The sequence below is a fragment of the Heterodontus francisci genome, unplaced genomic scaffold (genome assembly GCF_036365525.1).
Source record: "Heterodontus francisci isolate sHetFra1 unplaced genomic scaffold, sHetFra1.hap1 HAP1_SCAFFOLD_91, whole genome shotgun sequence".
NCBI lineage: Eukaryota > Metazoa > Chordata > Chondrichthyes > Heterodontiformes > Heterodontidae > Heterodontus > Heterodontus francisci.
Window position 1 is genome coordinate 5,833,115 of NW_027140989.1, and position 18,841 is coordinate 5,851,955.

At 44.2% G+C, this 18,841-nt stretch overlaps 3 protein-coding genes across 3 annotated transcripts; 2 read left to right on the plus strand and 1 right to left on the minus strand.

The window, feature by feature from the left end:
- Positions 1 to 279: 279 nt before the first annotated feature.
- LOC137361700 (histone H2B-like) lies at positions 280 to 3,771 on the plus strand (the record flags this gene model as incomplete). The annotated part of the gene is made up of 2 exons (XM_068026402.1): positions 280 to 288; positions 3,454 to 3,771. Coding segments are annotated over exons 1-2 (327 nt in total), but the record flags the coding sequence as incomplete, so codon positions are not given.
- Positions 3,772 to 4,644: 873 nt separating this feature from the next.
- On the minus strand, positions 4,645 to 6,005 carry LOC137361701 (histone H2B 1/2-like). The gene is made up of 2 exons (XM_068026403.1): positions 5,946 to 6,005; positions 4,645 to 5,004 (listed from the first exon to the last, which is right to left on the minus strand). Exons 1-2 carry the CDS (start codon positions 6,003 to 6,005, stop codon positions 4,645 to 4,647), a joined length of 420 nt encoding a protein of 139 aa, XP_067882504.1.
- LOC137361702 (histone H2B-like) lies at positions 6,004 to 18,464 on the plus strand. The gene is made up of 3 exons (XM_068026404.1): positions 6,004 to 6,026; positions 6,465 to 6,708; positions 18,177 to 18,464. Exons 1-3 carry the CDS (start codon positions 6,004 to 6,006, stop codon positions 18,462 to 18,464), a joined length of 555 nt encoding a protein of 184 aa, XP_067882505.1.
- The last annotated feature ends 377 nt before the right edge of the window (positions 18,465 to 18,841 follow it).

The following is an 18,841-nucleotide window of genomic DNA, read 5'->3' on the forward strand; positions in this document are numbered from 1 at the left end:
ACACGCTAGACGTGATGCTGCGTGTCATCGTCGATATCTGCCCTTGGTGACAGGAGGTTCCCAAGGTATGAGCAGTGATCCACATTGCCCAGTGGTTCACCGTGGATTTTGATAGTCGAGGGGCAGTGTCGGGGAGCAGGCTGGTAGAGGACCTTTGTCTTCTGGATGTTTTGCTTAAGGCCAATTATTTCATACACCTCCGTGAATGCATTGATCAGGGTTTGACGCTTGGCCTCTGAGTGTGCACATACGCAGGCGTCGTTAGCATACTGCATCTTGATGACAGAGGTTGGAGTGGCCTTACATCTGGACTGAAGGCAACATAGGTTAAATAGTTTCTCACTCGTCCTGAAGAGTAGATCTACACATGCGACCGAAAGAACAGCTGATGGGCTGAAAGAACACTGGAACTACAAACATTAGCTGACAGCCACGACATGTGTGGATTCCTCAGCACAGTCAAGACCATTCACGGCCCACGTACCCAAGGACCTACCCCACTGAGAGCAAAAGATTGGAGTGACATTGATCAAGGACAGATAGGCAGTCTGCAATCGTTGCAAGGAGCACTTTGAAGATCTCCTCAATTGAGACTCAGTCCTTGATGCGAGTGCCCTTGACCGCATTCCACAGCATGCTACCCACCGTGCTGTCAGCACAATCCCAGGCTGACAGAGATTGAAAAGGCCATCTGACAGCTAAAAAAACAATAAGGCCGCTGGCATAGATGGAATTCCCATCAAAATTCTAAAATCTGGCAGAGAAGCACTCTTGACACAAATGCATGGTCTCATTTCCCTCATTTGGAAGGAGGAGAGCATGACAGGGGATCTCCGAGACACTGTAATAGTGATCATCTTTAAAGAAGGTGACAAGACTGACTGTGGTAACTACAGAGGGGTATCCCTGCTGTCCGCCACAGGGAAGGCCATCACAAGAGTCCCTCTCAACTGCCTCCTCCCCGTGGTTGAAGAGTGGAATCACAATGTGGATTCTGTCCATCAAGAAGCACAATGGACATGATCTTCACAGCAAGACAACTCCAAGAAAATGGAGGGAGCAGCAACAACCTTTATACCTGGTTTTCTCTGACCTGACAAAGGCCTTCGACTCTACCAACCAGGAGGGATTATGGAACGTCCTCAAATTTGGCTGCCCAGAGAAATTCATCATCATCCTCTGACGACTGCATGATGACATGCAAGCTGTAATCCTTCCAACGGACCTACCACTGACCCAATCCCAATGCCAACTGGGGTCGAGCAAGTCTGTGTCATCGCACCAATGCTCTTTTCCATCATCCTTGCCGCAACACTCCACCTCATCTCCTGATACTCACAGTACCAGAGACTGACAGATACAGAATGGATGTCACACTCACAGTGCCAGAGACTGACAGATACAGAATGGATGTCACACTCACAGTACCAGAGTCTGACAGATACAGAATGGATGTCACACTCACAGTACCAGAGTCTGACAGATACAGAATGGATGTCACACTCACAGTCCTAGAGTCTGATAGATACAGAATGGATGTCACACTCACAGTCCTAGAGTCTGACAGATACAGAATGGATGTCACACTCACAGTCCTAGAGTCTGACAGATACAGAATGGATGTCACACTCACAGTACCAGAGTCTGACAGATACAGAATGGATGTCACACTCACAGTCCTAGAGTTTGATAGATACAGAATGAATCCACACACCACCGGAGACTTCTTTTCTTCTTCTTCTTCTTTGGCCTCCTTGTCTCGAGCGACAATGGGTAAGCTCATGGAGCTTGTCAGTGGTTTGTGAAGCAGCGTCTGGAATGGCTATAAAGGCAAATTCTAGAGCGACAGACTCTTCCACAGGTGCTGCAGATAAAATTGGTTGTCAGGGCTGTTACACAGTTGTCTCTCCCCTTGAGCTTCTGTCTTTTTCCTTGCCAAATGCTAAGTCTCTTCGACTCACCACACTTTAGCTCCGCATTTATGGCTGTCCGCCAGCTCTGGCGATCACTGGCAACTGACTCCCACGACTTGTGATCAATGTCACAGGACTTCATGTCGTGTTTGCAAACGACTTTAAAGCAGAGACATGGATGGTCGGTGGTTCTGATACCAGTGACGAGCTCGCTGTACAATGTGTCCTTCGGGATCCTGCCATCTTCCATGCGGCTCACTTGGCCAAGCCATCTCAAGCGCCGCTGGCTCCGTAGGGTGTATATGCTGGGGATGTTGACCGCCTCAAGGACTTCTGTGTTGGAGATACGGTCCTGCCACCTGATGCCAAGGATTCTCCAGAGGCAGCAAAGATGGAATGTATTGAGACGTCGCTCTTGGCTGACATACGTTGTCCAGGCCTCGCTGCCGTAGAGCAAAGTACTGAGGACTCAGGTTTGATATACTTGGACTTTTGTGTTCCGTGTCAGTGTGCCATTTCCCCACACTCACTTGGCCAGTCTGGACATAGCAGTGTTCTCGCACCTGCACTGTTTGAGATCTTCTTCTCCCTGCTGCTCTCACATGCGTTCAAGTCATCAGAAGAAGGAATTTTCCTCCACACAAGATCAGATGGCAGTTTGTTCAACCTTGCCCGTCTAAGAGCGAAGAGCAAAGTACAGAAAGTCCGCATCAGGGAACTCCTCTTTGCTGACGATGCTGCATTAACATCCCACACTGAAGAGTGTCTGCAGAGACTCACTGACAGCATTGCGGCTGCCTGCAACGAATTTGGCCTAACCATCAGCCTGAAGAAAACGAACATCATGGGACAGGACATTATAAATACTCCATCCATCAATATGGGTGAACACGCTCTGGAAGTGGTTCAAGAGTTTACCTATCCAGGCTCAACTATCACCAGTAACCTGTCTCCCGATGCAGAAGTCAACAAGCACATGGGAAAGGCTTCCACTGGTATGTCCAGACTGGCCAAGCGAGTGTGGGAAAATGGCGCACTGACACGGAACCAGAGACTGAGAGCTACCAGATTACATAAAACACTCAAACACAGTAGCAGAGAGTAAAATAAACGGAATTAATTGCACACTCACATGCAATAGCAGAGACACAACGACACAGAATCAGTCAATAAGTGTCCTCCCAACAACAGCCAGGACATTTCCAGGGAGCTTTACACAGGGAACGACTGTTATACTATAAACGGGGACTGGAGAATCTTTGTGAAATATCCTTCCTGATTGCAGGAAGGGTGTTTGTGATTGGTTGCAAATATTTATTCTGATTGGATGGCGGAAGACACCAATTAGAGAATTACAATATAAAACCGTTTTGAAATCACTCCCAATCACCCAATCACAATCTTAACTTTCCCCCATCCCTCATTAGCATAGAGCTGTGGGATTGTCTATTTAATCCGCACTCGGAAGGGGTTTGGTTTATTTCTGTGTCTGCAATTGGATCTGAAGATGGTTGAGGAGAAGAAGAAAGCAGCCGCTAAGAAGGGCGCCAAGAAAACTGTGAGTAAACCGTCAGCAAAGGGCGGCAAGAAGCGGAGAAAGTCGAGGAAGGTGAGTTACTCCATCTACATCTGCAAAGTGATGAAGCAGGTTGACCCCTCCAAGGCCATGAGCATCATGAACTCGTTTGTGAACGATATTTTCGAGCGCATCGCGGGTGAGGCTTCCCGGCTGGCCCATTACAACAAGCGCAGCACCATCAGCTCCCGGGAGATCCAGACCGCCGTGCGCCTGCTGCTGCCCGGGGAGCTGGCCAAGCACGCCGTGTCAGAAGGGACAAAGGCGGTGTCCAAGTACACCAGCTCCAATTAAAACTGCACAATGGACTGAAAAACATCCCAAACACAACGGCTCTTTTAAGAGCCACCCACAACCTCTCTGAAAAAGGTACAACATCATCCGGACGGTATCAATTTGTTTTTTTTATACAAAGGGTCCGGAACTTTCTAATTGCCTTTGTGATATCTGTTTTAACCCCATGGATTCTGGGTGATTCGCGTTCACTTGAGATCTTTGTGTCTCTACTTAATAATGCCGTGTAAATTAATTACTGACCACTGACCCCATGTGCGTGTTCATTTTCGCTATTGTACTATTTCGTCAATGAGCTGACAGATCAGTTCTCAGTCACTTGTTTCCCTTGTTCAAGCTCGGCCTCAATAATAAGTACATTTACCAGAAACCCCGCTGTTGTAGGAAACCTCAGTCTCTCATTTCAACTCCTGACAGTAAAAATCTTCTCTCCGGTTTTGTCTCCCACAAATAGGTTCATTCTAGAATCAGTGATGCGGTATCTTGACAAAGATTGACCTGAAATGTGTCCGCTTCCACAATGCTGTGAATGAGACTTTCTGCCGCCGCTTTCAGACTCTTTCAAAAATGACGGAGAATAGTCCGAGATCAAAGCGCACATGGGCTCAGTGATCAGTAATTAATTTACGCGGCATTATTAAGTAGAGACACAAAGATCTCACAGACAGTGAAACTGAATCACCCAGAATCCATGGGGTTAAAAGAGATCAGAAAGGCAATTAGAAAATTCCAGACACTTCGTATAAAAAAACAAAACAAATCAAAACCAGAGAGATGATGTTGTAGCTTTTTCAGAGAGATTGTGGGTGGCTCTTAAAAGAGCCGTTGTGTTTGGGATGTTTTTCAGTCCATTGTGCAGTTTTACTTGGAGCTGGTGTACTTGGTCACCGCCTTTGTCCCTTCCGGCACAGCGTGCTTGGCCAGCTCCCCGGGCAGCAGCAGGCGCACAGCGGTCTGGATCTCCCGGGAGCTGATGGTGCTGCGCTTGTTGTAATGGGCCAGGCGGGAAGCCTCACCCGCGATGCGCCCGAAAATATCGTTCACAAACGAGTTCATGATGCACATGGCCTTGGAGGAGATGCCGGTGTTGAGGTGAACCTGCTTCATCACTTTGTAGATGTAGATGGAGTAACTCTCCTTCCTCGACTTTCTCCGCCTTTTGCCGCCTTTTGCTGACGCTTTATTTAAGGTTTTCTTGGCGCCCTTCTGAGCAGCTGCTTTCTACTTCTCCTCAACCATCTTAAGATCCAATTTCAGACACAGAAATGAACCAAACCCCTTCCGAGTGCGGATTAAATAGACAATCACACAGCTCGATGCGAATGAGGGATGGGGAAAAGTAAAGATTGTGATTGGGTGATTGGGAGTGATGTCACAATGGTTTTCTATTGTAATACTATAATTGGTGTCCTTCACCATCCAATCAAATTCAAACTTTGCAGCCAATCACAAACATTCGTGCTGCAATCAGGAAGCATGTTTCACAAAGACTCTCTCCAGCTGCAGTTTACTTTGAAAGTGCCGCTCCCTGTGTCAAGCTCTCTTGAAATGTTCTGCATGTTGTTGAGAGGACGCTTATTGATAATTCTGTGTCGTTGCTATTGCATGTGAGTGTGCAATTAATTCAATTTCTTTTATTCTCTGCTCCTGTGTTTGAGTGTGTTCTGTCATTCAGCAGTTCTCAGTCTCTGGTGCTGTATGGATTTATTCTGTATTTAATTATTTCGAGATATTGCACTGAAACAGGCCCTTCGGCCCACCGAGTCTGTGCCGACCAACAATCACCCATTTATATTGACCCTGCAGTAATCCCAATCTGCACTCGGGGCAATTTACAATGACCAATTTACCTATCAACCTGCAAGTCTTTGGCGGTGGGAGGAAACCAGAGCACCCGGCGAAAGCCCACCGGTCACAGGGAGAACTTGCAAACTCCGCACAGGCATTACTCAGAATCGAACCCGGGTCCCTGGAGCTGTGAGGCTGCAGTGCTAACCACTGCGCCACTGTATCTGTCAGACTCTGGTACTGTGTTTGAGTCTGACATCCATTCTGTATCTGTCAGTCTCTGTTGCTGTGTTTGAGTGTGAGGAGTTGAGGCGGAGTGTTGCGGCGAGGAAGATGGAAAAGAGCGTTGGTGCGATGACACAGACTTAGCTGACCCCAGTTTGCATTGGGATTGGGCCAGTGGTAGGTCCTTTGGGAAGGATTACAGCTTGCATGTCATCATGCAGTCGTTGGAGGTTGGTGACGAATTTTTCCGGCAGCCAAATTTGAGGAAGACGTTCCATAATCCCTCCTGGTTGGTCGAGTCGAAGGCCTTTGTCAGGTCAGAAAAGACCAGGTAGAAAGGTTGCTGCTGCTCCCTACATGTTCTTGGCGTTGTCTTGCTGTGAAGATCATGTCCACTGTGTCTCTTGTTGGACAGAATCCACATTGTGATTCCAGTAGGAGATCTTCAGGCACGGGGAGGAGACAGTTGAGAAGGACTCTTGTGATGGCCTTCCCTGTAGTGAACAGCTGGGATACCCCTCTGTCATTACCACAGTCGGTCTTGTAACCATTTTTGGTGATGATCACAATGACAGCATCTCAGAGATCCCTGGCGTGCTCTCGTCCTTCCAGCTGAGGGAAATGAGACCATGTATTTGTGTTAAGTGTTCTTCTCTGTCGTATTTTAGATTTTCAGAGGGAATTCCATCGATGCCGGTGGACTTCATTTTTTTTTTACCTGTTAGATTGCCTTTTCAATTTCTGTTGGGCTGGGATTCTGCTGATGTCATGGTGGGTAACAAGCTGTGGAATGTGGCACTTGCATCAAGGACTGAGTTGCGATTGAGAAGATCTTCAAAGTGCTACTTCCAACGAGTGCTGACTGCCTCTCTGACCTTGATCAGTGTCACTCCAATCTTTACTCTCAGTCGGGTAGGTCCTTGGTAATTTGGGCCATAAATGGTCTTGACGGTGCTGAAGAATCCACACATGTCGTGGCTGTCAGCAAGTTGCTGTACTTCCTGCACTCTTTCAGTCCATCAGCTGTTCTTTAGTTCGTGTAAGCAGATCTACTCTCCCGGACGAGTGGGAAACTATTGAAACTACATTGCCTGCAGTCCTGAAGCAAGGCCACTCCAACATCTGTCATCGAGCTGCAGTATGCTGACAATGCTTGCATATGCGCACACTCAGAGGCCAAGCTTCAAACCCTCATCGATGCATTCATGGAGGCGCATGAAAGAATTGGCTTGAAGCAAAACATCTGGTAAGCTAAGGTCCTCTGCCAGGCTGCACCCCGACACTGCCCCGACTATTAAGATCCACGGCGAATCACTGGACAATGTGGATCACTGCTCATACCTTGGGAACCTCCTGTCACCAAGGGCAGATATCGACAATGACACTCAGCATCGCTTCCAGAAGGCCATGTGGCCCATAAATCCTGCTCTGCCATTCAATAAGATCATGCCTGTTCTGATTGAGGCCTTAATTCCACTTTCCTGCCTGTGCCCATTGACCAATGACTCCCTTGTACATCAAAAATCTGTCTATCACAGCCTTGAATATATTCAATGACCCAGCCTCCACAGTCCTCTGGAGAACAGAATTCCAAAGATGAGCAACCCTCTGACAGAAGAAATTCCTCCTCATCTCTTTCTTGAATGGGAGACCACTTATCTTGAAACTGTGGCCCCGAATTCTACATTCCCCCACAAGGAGAAACATCCTCTCAGCATCTCCCTGTCCAGCCCACTGAGAATCTTATAGGTTTCAATAAGATCACCTCTCAATCTTCTAAACTCCAGCGGGTAGAGGCCCAATCTGCTCAACCTTTTCTCACAAGTCAACTCTTCATCCCAGGAATCAGCCTAGTGAACATTCTTTGAACTGATTCCAATGCAAGTATATCCCTCCTTAAGTAAGGAGACCAAAACTGTATGGAGAACTTCTGTTGGGATGCCACTAATGCCCTGCACAGTTACAGCAAAACTTCCCTACTTTTATACTCCATTCCCCTTGCTAAAAATTCAAACATTCCATTTGCATCCTAATTACTTGCTATACCTTCATGCTAACTTTTCTGTAATTCATGTACCTGGCACCCAGATCCCTCAGTACAGCAGCATTCTGCAGTCTGTCTCTATGTAAGTAATATTCTGTTTTTCTATTCTTCCTGCCAAAGTAGACAATCTCACATTTTCCCATATTATACTCCATCTGCCAAACTTTTGCCCACTGACTTAACCTATCTATATCTCTTTGCAGACACTTTATGTCCTCCTCACAACTTTCTTTCCTACCTATCTTTGTACCATCCATAAATTTGGCAACAGTACACTCAGTCCCTTCATGCAATTATTAATATAGACCATAAATAGTTGAGGCACCAGCACTGATCCCTGTGACATTCCATTAGTTACAGTTTTCCAATCTGAAAATGCCCCATTTGTCCCCACTCTCTGTTTCCTGTGAGTTAGCCAATCCTATATCCATGTGTGTGTAGTTTTCAGTTTGTATCTGTCAGTGTCTGGTACTCTATGTGAGTTTTGGACTCTTTCATACTCTCTCACTGCTATTTTTTGTGTGTTAGGTTGCTTTAGATGACTCAGGCTGAAGTACTGTGAGTGAGTGCAGTAATGAACCTATATCTTTCAGCATCTGGCACTGAGCATGTGTTTCAGCATCACTCTCTATCTGTCAGTATCTGGTACTCTGTGTGAGTGTGGGATTCATTATATAATCTTCCGTCCCTGGGACTGATGGTAAGTCTGGATTTATTCTCCATAAAAAGTCAGCACAGCAACAGGCCACTGATGTGGTAGGTTTTAAGCAGACAATATATTTGAGGTTTTGCTTAGTATTAAATATCTGTCACTGTGAACACAACAGTGAAAGATAATGTATCCTACAATCTGATACAGGATTGGTGTGCAAGTGTAACTCAGGCTGTACTGATCAATTTGATCAGTGCCATTCAGTCTGAGTGAGTATCTTGGATTTGCATGTAAAATGAGCTCAGTCTGGAATTGTACAGTATCTTCCATCTGCCACTGTACGAGGTTTCAGGACTGGTATGTAACTTATAGCTCAGAATATACTGATCAAATTTATAATGTATCTTTTAGTTTCACAATCCGGATGAGTTTTAAACTGGAATCTGAGTTTGGATCTCAGGTTATACGATATTTCAGAATCTCTCAATCTGATTATGGACTTGAGTCTAATGTATGTGTCTGGAAACATGATGGGAATTAATACTGATAATAAACTCATAACCTGTGTAAATATTGGGCTGGTATTTAACTTAAATCTCAGAGTACATGATTGAGGTTAATTCTGTAACTTTGAAACAGGAACCACGTGTCAGTTCTCTGTGTGTATTTAATTTGTAGCTGAGGTTGCACTATTGTGGGATTGACACACTGATAATTTGATTGTGGGTGAAAATTTGGACTGGGTTGTATGTATCTACCTGTCACTGGTAATGAGTTGGGGTGACATGGAAACAACGTCTGTCTTTCCTGCTCTATTTGATTCATGGATTGAAAATGAGTCTCTGGAACTATTTCTGCTGTCTGAGACTGTGGAACTGATGACCTGTCTGTGTCTCTGCGCTCTGTGAGTGATAATGTACGTATTGTGTGTGAGAAGGAGCTGGTGGCACTCTTCCTTGTAACTTTCGTGGAGGAAATAGCCCATTTATTCTGGTTCATTCAATCATTTGCCTGTTTGAACAAAAGTATGTTTGTAACTAAAATACAGGAGAGATCAAAGATATAGAGTTTTAATGAATTTAATCTCTCAAATAATAATCATTATGGATACCCGCAAAAGAACCACCGCAACACAAATATTGTCACCGTTTCACTCCACTACAATAAGTTTCTTCCCATTCTGTCTCCATCCCCTTGTCCACACACAACCCGAGAATGGCCTCTCCACTCACTCCATGTTCCGAGACCAGTTCCAGATCCACTCCGCCTCTTACAAACAGCCTCCGTCTGCCCCTGAACTTGCCCCGGACTCGATGCTGATCTCTGAGTCTATCTGCGGACATGCTCCCAAAGCGCTGTGCTGCTGGAAGGAGGCTGCTGTTTGCTGCCTTGCTCCGGGACCGGGATCTCTCCATTCGCGGCTGTTTTAAACCATCTTCCTTCCGCTCACAGGCAGTGCTGGGGGAGGGGAGCACAGGCCCAGATTTCTGCAGCACTTCAGCCAGAAACGTGGAAAACTTCCGGCACAGAATGAGTCCATTCGGCCCATCGTGTCCGGGCCAGCGGAATGAGAGGGATATAGCCTGTTCCCACAGTTTGTTGTTATTGGACAGTGAAGTGTGGAAACAGAAACGGACAGTCAGGATGTGGGGAGTTACACAAAGGGAATCTATTATAAGCACCAGGTGAGACGTGTGAAGGACACATTTTGAACAGCGGCTGTTTGGTTTCATTTGAACGGTTAGACCATGGGAGCGGGAACAGGAAATCTGACCTGTGTAAAAGTCCCTGCTCCGTCGGTCAGTCCCATTCATGGCCCAGTGGATTGTTTCTGGATGTTATTAAATTGTTGTAAAATGGCCAAAGCCCCTGGTATGCAGTCGCTGGGGGCTGCAGGACTGCAGTGGAATCTTGCACTGATTCTGTTTGTATTGCTGGGTTTCCTTTGTGATTGTTCACAATGATTATTCATTGAAAAATTGTTTTGATCTCTCTTGTAACTTCCACCACATCTCTTCCTGAATTATAATAAATACTTTTTCTTTCTACAGGCAATACTTGAGGAAGCTGAATAAATGTAGTGATTCCTCGACACAAGGGGAAGTGCAGCCAGCTCCTCACACACAGTAAGTACAGTATCAGACACAGAGAGCGGAGACATCAATTCCACAATCACCGACAGCAGAAGTAGTCAGAACACAAAAACACACAAAATAGGAGCGGGAGTAGATCATATGGCCCGTGGAGCCTGCTCCGCCATTCAGTACCATCATAGATAATCTTAGGCTTCAGTTCCACTTTCCCGCCTGCTCACCTTATCCCCTGATTCTCTGAGAGATCAACAATCTGTCTATCGCAGCTTTACATGTATTCAATGATGGAGCATCCACAATCCTCTGGAGTAGAAAATTCCAAAGATTCACAACCCTTTGATTGAAGTAATTTCTCCTCATCTCAGTCCTAAATGATCAGCCCCTTATCGTGGCACTGCGTCCCCATGTTTTAGATTCTCTGACCAGCAGAAACAATCTCAGTGTCTCCCCTATCCTGCCCCTTCGGAATTTTGTATGTTTCAATGAGATCACCTCTCATTCTTCTAAACTCCAGAGTATAGGCCCAATTTACTCAGCCTCTCATCATAGGACAATCCCCTCATCCCAGGGACTAATTTTGTGAACATTTGCTGCACCGCCTCCAATGCACATATATCCTTTCTTAAGTGTGCAGACCAAAACGTCACACTGTATTCCAGATGTGGTCTCACCGAAATCCTGTACAATTGTAACTCACTTCTTTATTGCTGTATTCTAATCCCCTCGCAATAAAGGCCAACACGCCATTTGACTTCCTAATTGCTTCTTGTACCTGCATGCAACTTTCTGTATTCCTTGCACAAGTACACCCAAGTCTCTTTGAACACCAACAGTTACAAGTTTCACACCTTTTATCAAATATTCTACATTTCTATTCTTATGACCAAAGTGAAGAACTTCACACTTCCCTACATTATACTCCATCTACCATCTTCTTGCCCACTCACTGAACTTGTCTATATCTCTTTGCAGCCTCTCTATGTCCTTCCACAGCTTCCCTTTCCATCTACCTTTGTATCATCAGCAAACTTAGATACATTACTCTCTGTCTCTTCATCTAAGTCATTGATTTAGATTGTAAATAGCTGAGACTCCAGCACTTATCCTTGCGACACTCCATTATTCACTGCCTGCCAATCTGTTTATACCCACTCTATGCTTCCTGTCCATTAACCAATCCTCGATCCATGCTAATATATTACCCACAATTCCATGAGTCCCTTATCTTCTCGATTAACCTTTTATGTAGCACCTTATTGAATGCCTTTTGGAAATCCAGGAATACGACTAGTTTCCCTTTACCCTGCTAGTTACATCCTCAAAAAACTCTCATAAATTTGTCAAACAAGATTTCCCTTCAGGAAAATCATGTTGACTTGTTTGAATGCTTTTCTCAGTGCATTGTTCAGACTTACTGCATTTTCCCAAGGACTGATATTCGGCTAACTGACCTGTAGTTCACAGTTTTCTCTCTCCCTCCTTTCCTGAAAAGCAGTGTAACATTTGCCAACTTCCAATCTGATGGAAATTTTCTGACCCCCTCCCACACCCACTGCAATATTACACGGAACGGGGGTGGGAAGAAACAGCCTGTCTGCCCCAGGTCAATCAAGGCCCTTAATTGGCCAATTAACAGCCACTTATGGGCCTCCTCTCTCTGCTGCAGGTATTTTATCCTTGGTTGGGTTGGGGGCGGGGAGGCAGTGTGGCAAAGGCACCAAGAACCCTGCCTGATAAAACCAGGCGTCTTTCTTGCGGGATGCGGGGGGTTCCTCCTGATTAGGCACCCTGTTCCCCATGGAGGGCCACCCTCAAAGCTCCAACCGCCCCCATTGGGCACCCCCGGACCCTGTACCTGACCCCCCATTGCCTCAGACTTAAAGGTAACATTATATATTCTATCAGAACAGACTGAATGACAGATAACATAGCACGCCGCAAAACTATAGTGTAAGAGTGACAGATATTGTCTCAGTTATTTATTGCAGCCTGAGCTACTCATTATATGCCAATCTAAAATCACATACAGTTTCAGACAGAGATACAGTATTTATTCCATAAATGCAAACCGAACTATATGTTCCACAGGAGTTCATACTATTGAACAAGCCTGGGCTCTTTTCTCTGAGTGGTCACCTAATAGAAGCATTGCATAATATGAAGGGTTTCGTTAGGGTAGAGGTAGAGATGTTTCCCACTTGTGGCGGAGTCCAAAGATGTCGATATGAAATAGTCAGTAATAAATTAAATAAATAACTCAGGGGAAACTTCTTTACCCTGCTTTGACATCACTTGAGCTGCTGAACATTGTTACATTTAACGTCAAGCTAAATGATTAAATGAGGCAGAAACAATTTGAGAGATTTGCTGATAGGATTAGATGAAGTAGGGGTGGAGTAACCTCATTGGAACTACCAGGACTTGGGCAGAAAAGCCTGTCTCTGTGCTGTAAATACTTTGTAATTCTGTGTAGAGTGAATCCAGAATGACAAACTAACCCAGTGATTAATGGCTACTGAATGCATCCCACACACAGGCAGTACCAGAGACTGACAGATACTGAACAAAACCCACACTCACAGGCAGTACCAGAGACTGACAGATACTGAACAAAACCCACACTCACAGGAAGTACCAGAGACTGGCAGATACTGAACAAAACCCACACTCACAGGCAGTACCAGAGACTGACAAATACTGAACATAACCTATACTCACAGGAAGTACCAGAGACTGACAGATACTGAACATAACCTACACTCACAGACAGTGCCAGAGACTGACAGACATTGAACATAACCTACACTCACAGGCAGTACCAGAAACTGAAAATATTGAACAAAAAGTACACACGCGGACAGTACCTGAGACTGACAGATATTGAACAAAACACACACTCACAGGCAGTACCAGAGGCTGACAGATGTTATGTTCATCCCAAATTCACAGCAGAAACAATAACTGAGAGATCCAACAGAAATCCAACACTTACATATTATACCAGTGACTTAAAGGTACAGAATTAATCGCACTCTCAAATATAGTGCATGTGACTGGGATACAGAATGAGTCTATACTGACACAAAGTACCAGGGAATGACAGATACAGAATGAATCACACAGTCACATACAGCAACAGGGACATTTTGGCACAGTATGAATCTGACAGTCATGTACAGAAACAGAGGCTGACAGATATCAAATGAAACCCACACACACATACAGTGACACAGAGCTATAACATATATGCCACATTCACATATATTACCAGAGATTGACAGATACAGAATGAATTCCACACACACAAACAGTTCCAGAGCCTGATACATTCAGAGTGAATATCACACTTTGTACCAGAGACTGACCAATGCAGCATGAATCCCACACTCCCACTCAGTAATAGAGACTGACAGATAGCCACAAATACAGAATGATTCTCATTCTCATGTACAGGACAACAGACTGATTTGCCACAATGGTGTCTCTAATCTTTGGGCAAACTCAGTGCAATAACAACTCATCTCCATTCCCAGTATTTCTAAATCCCACCTGTCCTCCATAATCTGAACAATTATTGCATGCTGTGACTGACTGTCTGATCTGTAAACTGCACTGTATCACAGATTGCTGACATTTGCTAGCTGAAAGTGAGAACTGCAAAATAGAAGCAGAAATTGGCACAGCCTGTCAGGGTTAATAAACAGGTAATGTGAGGTAATACATTTTGTAATAAACTCATATTGCTTCACATTTTTATGCTGAAAATAAAAGTAATCAATTCTTAATAAAAATGTTTACTACATTGATCTGATATTTGTAAATGTGCCCTGTTATATATTACACTACATTGAGCAGTATTTCTGTCTGATTTTTCAGGATACTATTTGCTTTACTTCAAATAAAGAAAACATAACTACACACAGAACTGAGCACAATGCTGAAAGTTTCACAGCAAACAGTCAAAAGGGAAAGAGATAACATACAGAAAGAAAAAAAGCTAAAATACTGAAAACACTCAACCAGTCCAGAAATCACTGTGGAGAAGAGAAGCTCGGGTTAGTGGTCCAGTTCTGTGACCCTTCTGTAGACCTGAAACATTGCTCCTCCCTACTTCTCTCCGCAGGTACTGCTGGAACTGCTAAGTGTTTCTGGCATCTTCTGTTATTCAGATTTATAGCGGCTGCAGTATTTCTCTTTTTGAAGAAGAAAACAATCCCTGGGAGGGAATGAAAGTTTACATAAGAAATAAGAGCAGGAGTGGCCACTCTGCCCATTGAAATAGTTCCACCATTCAATAAGATAACAACTGACCTCCTACCTCAACTCCACTTTACCACACTGGCACAGCCCCCTTGATTCCCTTAGTATCCAAAAACCTATCGCTCTCTCTTGAATATACACAATAATTGAGCATCCAGAGCTCTCTGGGATAGAGAATTCAGAAGATTCAGAACCCTTTGACTGAAAAAAAAATCTCCTCTTCTCAGTCAATTATGACCAAGCCCTTTATACTGAGACTGTAACCCTTCATTCTAGATTGCCCAGCTAGAGGAAACATCCTCCCAGCATTTACCATGTCAAGCCACTGAGCATTTTATCTGCCAGTGAGATTACCTCTCACTCTTCTGAATTCTGGGGAATAGAGGCCTAGTCTATTCAATCTCTTCTCATAGGACAATCCCCTCATGCAAGGAAGCAGCCTAGTGGCACGTCTCTGTACTCCCTCTAAGGCAAGTATATCCTTCCTTAGATAAGGGGACCAAAACTGCACAGCTGTCCAAGCGTGATCTCACCAAGGCCTGTATAATTGCAATAAATACTCATACTCTAATCTCTTTGCAATAAAGACTAACATATCATTGGTTGAGTACCTGCACGTTAACAATCAGTGATTCCTGGACAAGGACACTCCGGTCCCTCTGAATATAAACATTTCCCAGTCTCTCACTAATTTCAAAAGTGTTCTGTATTGCTGTTTTCCTGCCAAAGTGTGTAACTTTACACTTCTCCCCATTATAATCCATCTCTCACATTCTTGCCCACATACTTAGTCTGTCTAAATACCTTTTTTCCCTCTTTGCATCTTCCTCACAGTTTACTTTGCCACCTCACTTTATATCATCAGCAAACATGGATAACATTACATTCAGTCACCTCATCTAAGTCATTGATACAGAATGGAGATAACTGAGTCCCGAGCACCAATCCTTGCAGTATCCAACTACTTACAGCTTTCCTGCCGAAAATGACTCGGTTTTTCCTGCTCTCTGTTTTTTGTCTGTTAACTACTACTCAATCTATACTAATATATTATCCCCAAATCGCATGGGACCGACATTGGTGTAATAACCTCTTGCTTTGATAACTTATTGAATGATTTTTGAAAATCCAAACAGACTACATCCACTGGTTCCCCTTATCTACCCTGACAGTTACAACATCAACATATTCTAATTAGTTTGTCATTGACAATTTCCTTTTAATAAATCCATGTTGACTCTGCCCAACCATATTCTGATATTCCACATCACCCTTTACCATGTCTGTAATAATAGATTGTAGCATATTCCCCATTGCTGATGTCACGCTAACTGGCCTTTAGTTCCATGCTTTCTCTCTCTTTCCTTTCTCGAATAGTGTGGATATGTTTGTTACCCTCCAATCCACAGCTTCCAGAATCCAGGAATTGTTTTTTTATAAGGAACGGGAATAGCTGTGGGAAAATGAATCTGAGTAATTCTATTCTGAGTCCACTGTATGATTCAGGTCAAATAATAATTATCAATAAAAAGGAGTAAAATCAGAGTTCAATTTAACTTTAATTTGAAGGAAATCAGTGTTGGAAATATGTTTATTCAAATTATACACTTCTTGGTTTGGGAAACAAAATTCCTTTGAGACAGCACCCAACTCAGTTCCTATCTTTCAGTTTCTCATCTGAGGAATTTAAGGAACGCCAAACTGTAATGGCTGGGAATCAAACCCGGGAAAAACTGCTTGTAAGGTCATTGACCTGAAACATTAACTCTGTTCTCTCTCCACAGATGCTGCCTGATTGCTGAGTATTTCCAGCATTTTCTGTTTTTATTCCAGCTGTTTGGAAGGCAGCTATGCTCACTGCTCTAACAGCATCTCTAACAGCATCGCTCACATGGAGCAATACATTGAGTCTTTCTGTGGATTTTGGGACTGGGCCGCTGTCTTTTGGTCTCTGATGCTGTAATCACAGCCAATAAAATACTCAGCTCAGTTCCAGGTGTTTAAAACTGGTGAACTGAAAGGTGACAAGATGTTTCAGGATGTGTCAGGATGTTTCTGAACAGCAATAATCACAATTTTACAACACAGAAAGAGTTAATTTGCACAATTGTGCTGCTCTTTGAAAGAACTGTCCAATCAGTCCCACCTCCCTGTCATTTTCACATTGCCCTGTAATTTCCCCATCAAATAATGATCCAATTCCCTCAGGAAAGTTATTATTGAATCTGTTTTCACCTCCCTTTTCAAGCAGTACATTTCTGATCATCAGAACGCGTGTTAAAATATCACCTCATCTCCCCCTGGTTCTTTTAACAATTCTGTGTCCATTGGTTACAGACCCTTCTGCCAGTGGAAACAGTTCCTCTTCAACCCATTAGAATGTAGAACACAACTATTAAACATTACATTAACATCTCTGCACCAAGAAGAACGACCTTATCTTTGCTATTCTTTCACGCATCTCTCGTGCCATTCTAGTCAATCTCCTCTGCACTCTCTCTCAGGCTTTGATATCCCTGCTAAAATGTGGAACCTAGAATTAGACACAATGCTCCAGCTGAGGCCAATAACCAGTGAGATTTATAAAGGTTCAGCATAAACTCCTAGTTTGTGACCCGTACTCTAATTTCTGGTTTCTAACCCAGTGTCCGCTCTGAGCTGTTGAAACTGCCTGAATAAATATTTCCGCCCAACAAAGTGCTCAATTTCGAGGCCGGAATGTGAGAAGCTGCTGAGAATAAGAGACCCTCACAGTCAGGCGTCATTTCCCGGTGGATTTTTCAATAGAAACTGGGGCTGGAGAGAGTCTTTGGGAAATGGAATTCCTGAATGCAGTGAGAGAGTTTGTGATTGGTTGCAGATAGAAAACTATTCTGACATCACTGCCAATCACCCATCACAATCTTTACTTTCTCCCATCCCTCATTAGCATAGAGCTGTGGGATTGTCATTTAATCCGCACTCGGAAGGGGTTTGGTTTATTTCTGTATCTGAAATTGAAACTGAAAATGGTAAGGTACCCCCACCAAGCTGAACTGAGGGGCTGGACCCCTGGGACACCCCTCGAACTGTATCGGGAAATTTTTCATTTGCTGTAAATGTAAAAATGTAATTGGCATGACAAATGTGAAATGGAAGGGTTGTGAAGTAACTCATGATTGTATTGAAGGAAACTGATCTCCCTTGCAATGTTTGTATTTTTTGGTTCTGTTTGGCAATGTATTTTTTTACAGATTTTTATGAATAAAGTATATTTTGGAAAAAAAAGAAAGCAGCTCCTAAGAAGGGCGCCAAGAAAACCTTAAATAAACCGTCAACAAAGGGCGGCAAGAAGCGGAGGAAGGAGGGTTACTCCATCTACATCTACAAAGTGACGAAGCAGGTTCATCCCGACACCGGCATCTCCTCCAAGGCCATGAGCATCATGAACTCGTTTGTGAACGATATTTTCGAGCGCATCGCGGTTGAGGCTTCCCGCCTGGCCCATTACAACAAGCGCAGCACCATCAGCTCCCGGGAGATCCAGACCGCCGTGCGCCTGCTGCTGCCCGGGGTGCTGGCCAAGCACGCTGTGTTGGAAGCAGCAAAGGCGGTGCCCAAGTACACCAGCTCCAAGTAAAACTACACAATGGACTGAAAAAATCCCAAACACAACGGCTCTTTTAAGAGCCACCCATAATCTCTGAAAAAGCTGCATCCGACATCTCTATGAAATCACTTCAAGACAATGTATAATATAATAACGATCCCACTGCTGTGTTTGTATCTCCTGTTATTAACCGAACACGAACCCATAATCTGATCATCCGCCTTCACTTTTTTTGCTTAAAGCTGCTCTGTTTCTGGTTTTTCACAGCCCCTGAATGACCGCATTAACAGCTGATTTCAGCGGTAAGGATTAGACCTTAATCCCTTCACTGATTAATCATTTTATTAACAGCGACTCTCCGCAGTGTAACAGCCTGGTATGGGATTATTACAGAGCAAGTTAAGGGC